Genomic DNA, 8,978 nt, shown 5'->3' on the forward strand with positions numbered 1-8,978 from the left:
CTCAGAACTCCCTGAGCTCTGCAGGGCCAGTAGATTACATGGTGCAAGCTACAGACAGGGCTTGAGTTTATAAAAAAACTTAAATAGGACTTGAGCTGTTTGTTTCCTAGAGGATAAGAAAACAGGAGTTTGTGGTAGCCTCTATCCTGAAGAATCCTCCTGCTGTGCCCCCAGATCATGGATCAGACCACGAACCATCAGCATATTAAGGTCAATGGATACTAACTGCAGGTTACCCTCATGGGCAGCTGCAAATGGAGCAAGGTCAGGAGCAAATTCATGTTGGAGACATCCTTGCTGTGGAGCAGGCAGCTGGAGGGGATCTCCTTTAGCAGGAACCTTGCACTGAGCCTGTGTTGGTGTCCATCAGAAACAGGGTGCTTACAGGAAGAAAGACAAGTAATTGGATAAAGACTGATGATTTCCAGCGCTGTCCCCTTGTACCAGCTCTCTTATTCAAACAGCCCTGGGAAGCCTATGGTGCTGCTGGTCTGGAGCTGAGGACTCTCCTAGGAAAGGACCACTGTATCCATAACCATTCTGAATTAGCCACCTCCAGGGCAGATTGTCACTGGCAGTGTTGGGTCCCCTCAAGATTCCTCCCTGGGAGTCCCATCAGGGTGTCAGGGAGTATCACAGGGCAAGGCAGTGCAACACTGGGTGCAGTACAGTTTTGAAAGCAAAATGAGCCTGCAGACAGGCTTCTAGTGCTATCCCCCCCATGTGTTTTGGGTCCTCAGGCGGGCCCCTGGGATTGCATAAAATGCCTATGTAGAACTGGTTGCCATTCAGCTGTGGATGGGGCAGATTTGTGGCCTAAGAGATTCCATCCCACACCTTCACCCCCACCCCACAGCTGTGTTTGAGAGACCTGTGTGAATGCTTGGGCACTGGTCATGTGGTTGTGAGAAGGTTTGGTGGTAAGGCTCCTTGCAACTCTGTTCCTGAATTGGTTTTGTTTGGGTTGATTGTTGGGGTGACTTCCTAGCCCAAGCTGGGACATCAGACTGGGACCAGTGGACTTGCCTTGTTTGGGAAACATTGGCCACAGACAGTGCTGTGTAAACCAGACTGGGGCAAAAAATCTCCCTTCTGTGTGCTTCAGCCAGTGTTTGCAAAACAGCCTGAGCAGCTGAGTGCCTGTGTGAGCACAAGGCATTGTAGGGCTCTGTGAGGCCTTTGTGCCAGAGGTGGGAAGAACTGCAGCAGGAATGCTGTGCAGGCACATTGGCTCTCCCCAGCCAGGGCAGCACAGTTTGCCTGTCACCAGAGAGCTCTGATGGCTCACCTGCATTCCACTCTGAACAGCAGGGGTTTGAAAGCTGCCCTCAGACTCCCTTTAAGGCAAATGTGGGCTCTGGGGGCTGGGCTGGGTGAAAGAAAAGAGACGTGGTTAGATAGGACGGAATAGATAGGAGGGAAGACACTTCTGCTGAAAATCTTCTGAGAGGTTGGGAAGGGGAAATAGTGATGGGGGCAGAAACCCTCCAAAATTTATCTGACGAAATAAACAGTGCTTGGGCTGAAAGCTCAGAACTTTACTTTGGCAGCTGAGACAGGCCACATTATCTAATGTCCACTGCTGTCCAAAACATACTGATGGGGAAATGTTTTCTTAGTGGCCTCTTGTTTTAAAAAATAATAATAACATGGGGCTGCCTGCCTTTGCAACAATTTTGTTTTTTCTGTGCAGATTGTAGTGATATGCATTAACTGGTTCTCTTTACTGTCTTACAGTTTAAACTTCCAAAGGAGTACAGCTGGCCCGAAAAGAAACTGAAAGTTTCCATCTTGCCAGATGCCGTGTTCGACAACCCACTGCATTAGAGCTGAATTACACTATTCTAACAACTGGGAGAGCCAAGTTACTGTCCATTACCCAGTGACTCACAGGATAATTAATGCAGTAAAAACTCTGCCTGCAAATAAAAAGAGTTTGCTGCACAACCACTGCAAACAGAAGAGGAGCTACTCAGCACCAGCCCAGACCGAACTGAGCCCTTTCCTTTATCCTTCCCAAGGCTGAACTCTCTGGGAGCAGCCTGCATATGTGTGAGTGCGAGTGAGAAATATTTAACTATGAAAATTAATAGTAAGAATCCTTTCTCTCTCCTAGCTGCAGAACTCCCCTCTGCCTTAGCCCAGGGTGTAGACGCTCTGCACGCCTGTATTTACACATACATTTCTGCCAGGTGCGAGCCTATAATCCATGGATTAAATGTTCTTTACGTGACTCTGGAGTCCTTTTGTTAGCCAAACTTTTACTGACTGCAGAACTGTTCTTCCATGTGCTATTTTTTTTTTCTTTTTAGAAACTGAATGGTATTTCCCCTGTTTAAAGGAGGCCAAAAGCTCACATGCTTGAAGCTGAACAGATTTAAAGATGAACTTTCTAGTTCAGTCAAGAAAAACAAATCCAGATCCTCCCTGCCCTCAAATTAGGCGTATTTTAAGTGTTGGTCTTGGTGCTATTAGCTGTGGTATCACTGCAAACAGAGGCAACTTTATTCTCGTGCATCCTGTCCTTGTGCCTGAACCCCAGGGAAGGTCGCAACCTCTGGTTTTGCACAAGCAGGAGGAAGAAAGCTACCGGGGCGGGGGAGATCTCCTGTTTACAGTGTGTTTATCTTTAAAGAGATACTGTCAAGTATTTTTTCCTTGCTATTGTACAGAATTTGAGAAGCTAGAAAGGATCATTTGTTCACAGGGACAACTTCAGCAGCTCTGCAGGATCAGGGGGCTGCTTGAAAGCATATGAAGTGGAGATCTCTGCTGCCCTGGCACAGCAGAAAGGAGTCTCAGCCTCAATGAAGCCAACTATTCTCCCTGTTCCAGCAGGGTTGTGCCCTAGTGCAGCTCCATTTTCCCCTCTAGCCTCACTGTGGTGGCTCTTGTTGCTGACCTTCCTCCTTTCTGATGGGTTTGAACTGTAAAGCATCAAAACCAGTTTGAAAAGACACTCTCTAGATCCCTGTGGCTTCCTCCTTGGAGCAAAAGGAGTGTGCAGAGGAGCTGGTCTCTGCAGTGCCAGGTTGTGTCTCTGCATCAGCTGCTGGCCCTGTGGATGCCTGCAGCAAACCACCAACGGCTTTACCCCCTGCTGCTGCTGCTGCAGGGTGTTTCTGATGCATATTCCCCAGCCTTCCTCTGCCCATTGTCTTTTGGTGACAACTCTTCACTCCTTGTCAGGGGAGGTGCAGCTTTCCTTCCACCCCTTTCTGCCTGCAAGATAACCGGTGGTTTATGCGCACTTGCTGTGTGATCCTAATACAAGTGTAACAAAAGCTTTTAACACTTAACTCCCCTGATCAAACAGCAAAGTCCAGGAGGCCTCACAGTACCCTGGGGTTGGTTTTCTGTTTGTTTTCTGATTTAATTTCTTCCCAGCACAGTCAGCTTTGATGTTTTCTGCATATATTTGAGGCTGGTTAATGTTGGTCAAGAAGCAGAGCTAGGAGCCACAAAGCCTTCCTTGGACTTGCTACAGAATTCCTCTGTGGCCTCAGGCAAGTCACTCAATGTCTCTCTGTGCAGAGAGGGTGACTATTGACTAGAGGGCTGTAGGACCTACCGAAGCATGCCAGGGTTTGCAGGGGAGGGCGTGCTTTGTGTACAAAGTAGTATTTGTATTATTATAATTGTTTTTATATTATAATTTAAGGCAGGCCAAATGCAGGGTCCAACACTGCTCTGCAGAACCTTCCTTTCTGCAAAGCTATGAAAGCAATTTACATGTAAATGAGTTTGTCATTTTGTCTGAACTCAGAGGATCATCTTAAAATCCTGCTGTGAAAGAACAAACTTTCAGATATCTGCATGTGCCAGCCAGAGTGATTTCTGTGCTGAGGCAGGCTGCATTCATCCATGGGATCTCTTGGCCAGTTTTCATTGTCCTGGTTAGCACTAAGCATCCCTTCTGCACTGTAGATGTGTGTGCAAGGGACAGTGGGTGAGAAAGTGCCATGAAAACCTACCAGTCCAGCTTCAAAAACAACATGCCTAAGAGTCCCACCACAAGATAATGGGCAAACAGATAATTGTGGCAGTGGGAAAAAGGCAAGGGCAGCAACTACAGTTTTGTCCCAAAGCCATCCAACAGTAGCCCGTGGATGCTCTTGTACGAGCTTGCTGGGGGTGCCGCAGCAGAGCTGGCCTGTTGCCACGATGCTGGCTGCTCTTCCTTGTTTCCAGATGCTAGCTCTCATTAAAAGGAGCTTAAAATCCACATCTTGGTGGAGAAGGGACATTTGGAAGGTCAATTGTTGCTATTCCTGCAGAGATCAGCACGGGCCAGAGAGAAGTCCATCAGACCCTCTCTGGGCTCTGACACACATCTGGAATGCTTGGGACCTCCTGCCCTATGAACTCCTTGAGCCTTCACGGCAGGGATCTGGTGCTGTATGCAGGGAAAGCACCTCCTCCAAGCTGGCTTGTGCTCCAGTTCTGCCTTTCTCATGCAAGTGTTTTCCTCACTGTATTTACTCTCAGCAGATGCTCTGGGCCAGGTTTCCATTGACTTCAGAGGGAGCACGCTGAATGCATGTGATAATCCAGCCAGTATCCTTGTGTGTGTGTGTGTATTTTTGTTCCATGTCATGTATTTATATATAGTTCCGTGTATTTGAGTTATGAACAGGTGGCATGCCAGAAATCTCTATTTCTGAGACACTTTCTCACAGATCTTTGCTGGTAGCCAGATAACAATTGAGGGGGGGAAGGCTTGGAGGGAAGGAAGTGAAATCTTCCTATTTAGGTAAGGGGGGAAATATTAGACAAGTAATTGCTAAAATAGAATTCTGTGTCTTATTGTTAGAGCAGCTCTGAGAACCTGGTGAAAGTCAGCCCTTAAGCTTCCTGGTCCTGTCGCTGCCTCTCAGCAACTTATCTAAGAGTAAGAAAATTGCAGTTACTCAGTATCTTGAAGAGTTGTGCAGCCACAGGACATCCCCTCACCATTCACATCAAGTTTGCAGCCGTGCCAAAGGCTTACTTACTGGCAAGTAAATGAGATATGAAGTTTGGATATTTTCATCTTGGGGCAAGAGGACATGTCTGTGTGTGAGTGAAATGGAAAAGAAACCTTTGTATTTTAGTGAGCAAGTAGTTTGAAAGAGGGAAGTCATCAGTGCTAATAAATGCCACGGTCTTTTTCTAGCCCAAACCTGATGAGATGGTAGGACCACTGGTGCTGATTTTTTCTGGATTGTGTAGAAGGCCTGAAGCAGGTTTGTACAGAACCAAAACCTGTGGGGCTGGTGTTGGCTAAAGGCAGTGACCTGGATGGAAATGAAAGCAGTTTAGAAGCAGTGAGTACAGGATTTCTCTCTCTTGAAGAAATCTGGCAATGCAGGTCAATTCAGATATTTGGAAAGATGAAGAGCCTTGAAAATCCAGCATGTGACAGCAATTCTGAAACAGGAGAAGTCTTAAAAGCCAGGGCTACTCTCTCTCTCTCAATTTCTGATTAAGAACAGGACAAGGAATGTATAATTTCAGTATTAAAGTATGTAGGGTGTGATCTGAGCAGAGCAGTCAGTCTTGTAGCTGCTGTAACCATATTTTCAGTGGCTTAGATAGATGGTGCCTGCTGTGTCTAATTCTTTGAGGATGGTGTATATTGGTTTTACTCTACATGGAATTGCCAACAGTGATTTGAAATTATATTCTCAAGCTCTTCACTTTAAATATTCAGTTGCTCTTGGATGGCTTTTGAAATGACACCATCAGGTCATCAAATGGTCTTGGGAGAAGTGAGGGTTGTGTTGTTTTTCATCTGGGACCAGTAGAAATATTTTTTTAAAAAAACCCAAAACACTTGAAAGCAATGCTTGGCTCTTCCCTCCTCCTAGGTTTGTATCCAGAGTCCATGTCCTGCTTTGCCAGCTTGTACCTGGCCAGTGCAGGGCAGCATCACATCAGGTGGGGAGAAAAACTGGCCAGAGGAAGTGTGTCCAGTTTTCCCCTAGCCCAGAGCATGGCCTCGTGCCTTCTTGCTCCACGGTATCAAGTCTTGGGCTTCAGGCCCTACTCTATCTGGACCAGGTGAGGAAGGATTCCAGCACCAGGAGAGCCCTTCCACCTCCCAGGGACTGGGTGACTGCCCTCCTGTGAGAGAACCCATTGTGCCTTAATTTTTCCTGTGAGTGAAGCTGCAAGGGCAGATGAATTGTCGAGCAACCAAGAATTCCTTTCAGTGCATCTGTCCCTGTTAATAAATGCCAGCCTGCACAGCAGCCAGACTGTATCCAAAGCAATCTCAAAATCCACATTTACCTATGGGGTTCATCTCTTAAGATTTTAAAGCTGGTTTAAGTCTCTCCACCTTACAAGCTCTATTTCAACCCACTATTTTTATAACACTTTTTTTTCTGTTGTGCAGTGTCTGCTTGTTCTCTCTTCTTTCAAAAAAACCCAACCCTTGTGTTTGACATGAGTCCAAATTTTCAAATGGAGAATAGGCCTGAGGTTGCTTAAATGTGTTTTAAATGTGGTCTCGTATCGACTTGTCTCTCAGGCAGTGAACCTGTCGTGTATCGTGCTTCACCACCTCTTCATTTCTACCATGATTCTGTTTCCCCTAAAGTTGCTGACAGACCATAAAATCATCATAAGTGGCACATCAGTTCACAAACATCATTTCTAGTCTGCTGTGAAGGGGCTGCCCTGTCCCTTTCCCTTGCTGGAAGACCACAGCATCATTCACCTGCTTGTGGAGCCCCGATAGCAGGAGAGGATCATCAGCCCAGGAAGGGCTGCCCATGGCAGAGGTGGCTGGCCAGGGCCTGGTTGTTTTTAAACTGTCCTGATGCTGTGTCTGCCCTCTTTAAAAAGAGGAAGAGAGAGAGAAAAAAACCGAACCTCGAAAAGCCAGAAGAAAATTTCCTGCCCATTGTCGTGTTTTGCAAACACTGTTCCTTTCTCTTGCCCTCTCCCTCCACTCCTGACGAGGCTGGAGATGAAAATGGCTCCTTTGTTCCTTTCCCTGGGGCCCAACTGCAGTGAAAGCGTGGCTCCAGAAACTCTCCTGTGCACGAGAGCCAGGGTGGGAGGGCCCGAGCTGTCACTGTGTGCGGTAGGTCCTCCGTGAGCACAGCTTGATGACAATGCCCCGAGCAGGATGGGGCTCCCTGGTGCTGGTGACGAGGCTCCTGGGCCGGTCTCTCTACAGAAGCAAGCAGGTTGCAAAACACACAGGGGCTGAGGAATGGGAGGTGGGTGTGAGTGGCCATGTTGTCCTGGTAGGACTGATCACAGGCTGGGGAGCTCTGGGCGTTTTTTGGCTTTCCCCAAAGTGGGAATCTGCAGTGCCATGGAAGCAGGCAGCATCCTGCTAGGGGCTTGTAGTGGTGCCCTGGCTCCTGCACTGGGATGCTCCTTGCACCCATCCAGCCCTGTAGTCCTGGTACTGTGAGTTTGGCCACAGTCATGCTCCAAACCCAAGTTTACTCTTTCAAAACCCTTCTCTTGTCCAGCCCAGGCTGGACACACTAACTTTTCCCTTTTTTTAAAGGGATGGAGGTTTTGCCTCTCGCTGGGGACACTACTTGTTCTATGTGCTGAATGGGAGCAAAGGCAAGGTTCCCAGGGCAGGGGACACATGGGTGACTGGGACCACAGCAAACCCTGACCCCTGGGGTTGCCCTTGCAGCCCTGGGGTGAGCTTTTCTGTCCTTCAGCCATGTACATGTGTGTGTGTTTGGGGGTGTGTGTGGGTGTGTGTGTGGTCTGCAGACGCAGGGGTCGTGTGGATGGAGAAGCCCCAGGACACTCCCAGCGGGGCTGGAAGGAGCCTGTGTTTCTGTGGCCGGTGTACCAGTACCTTGTAGATGGCCTTTCTTCCCTCTCCCCTCCTCCTTTTTTTTTATAAAAGACAAAAAACAAACAGAAAGCTAAACTAGCAGAGGTTTTTAAATATTTTATATTAGTTTCTAATGTAAATTCTTACATTGTTATTGCAGTGCTGGGTGTGTTTCGCCTGCACGTGACTTTTTGTAATATTTTTGTGAATCACTAAACATTTTTTTTCCTCCCGTGTATTCTAAGTGCATTAAAGGTATTTGCAGAATTGTCAGTGTCCTTCTCTGCGGGCAACATGGTGGAACCGACTGTCTCCTGCTCAGATCTGTGACTCCTTTGGCAGCTCTTTCTCCTCCTTGACACCTTCTTCCCTGCTCCCAGGGAAGCGGGGTCTCTTGCCCAGACCTCTGGACTACAAGTGTGGGAGGGAAAGGGATCTTTTCTTCCCCTAAAACCCAGCAAAATGACTGGTCCCAGGACCTGCCAGATTCAGCATCTTTCATGAGCATCTGCTGGCAAAACCCCTTGAGTCAAGGCAGCCTGAGTGCCCTGACAGCCAGGGTTTTCCGTGCTCTTTGGACAGGCTGGAATAGGGAGTGCTTGCACGTGGGTCCAAGGATGCAGCCAGTTGGCTGAGACATGGCAACCTCGTCCACCAGCACAGGAAGGAGGGAGCTGGGGTGAGTGTCAGGTCAGGTCCGTGTTCCTGTCCTCTGCCAAGTGCCTCCTGGCTTCAGTGGGATTTGTGGGGGTGTGGATGTGTGTGTAGAGACTGAATATGCTGGAGAAGAGACACAGCAAACACTTATGAAAAAATATTACTGAGCTAATGTTGCAACGATTTCCCAGTAACACAGAACGATTTTGCAGTAATCTTTTTACACTCCTCAGTAATAAATGCCTTTAAGGCCAAAGAGAAAGGGTGGAATATCTGGGCGGGGGGGAAGGGAGATTGCAGTGCTCAGAGGAAGGATGACAGGGAAAGGAAAGGATGCATGGAGAGCCAAAATCCAGCTTTAGGCAGGTTTTGCACTTGCTCTTTGCAGGTGTTATCTCAGCCCACCCTGCATCAAAAGGGGAGCAATCAGCAGAAAGGGTTTCTGCAAGGATTTCTTTTCCTTTGAAGTTTGGAGTGAAAGCCATCCTTTTCCTGAGACCTCTCCCACAGCTGCATCCAGACA

At 47.8% G+C, this 8,978-nt stretch overlaps 1 protein-coding gene across 2 annotated transcripts in view; it reads left to right on the forward strand.

Annotated features, from left to right (window-relative positions):
• Window positions 1–8,065, forward strand: part of SUFU (SUFU negative regulator of hedgehog signaling) — a 90,196-nt gene extending 82,131 nt beyond the window's left edge. For both annotated transcript variants that reach the window (XM_059851868.1, XM_059851869.1), the window contains exon 12: window positions 1,738–8,065. In XM_059851868.1, the coding sequence (XP_059707851.1) occupies window positions 1,738–1,827 (90 nt within the window). In that variant the 3' untranslated portion in view covers window positions 1,828–8,065. The remainder of the gene's footprint in view (window positions 1–1,737) is intronic.
• Window positions 8,066–8,978: the final 913 nt, after the last annotated feature.

Source organism: Haemorhous mexicanus, chromosome 7 (genome assembly GCF_027477595.1).
Source record: "Haemorhous mexicanus isolate bHaeMex1 chromosome 7, bHaeMex1.pri, whole genome shotgun sequence".
Lineage (NCBI taxonomy): Eukaryota > Metazoa > Chordata > Aves > Passeriformes > Fringillidae > Haemorhous > Haemorhous mexicanus.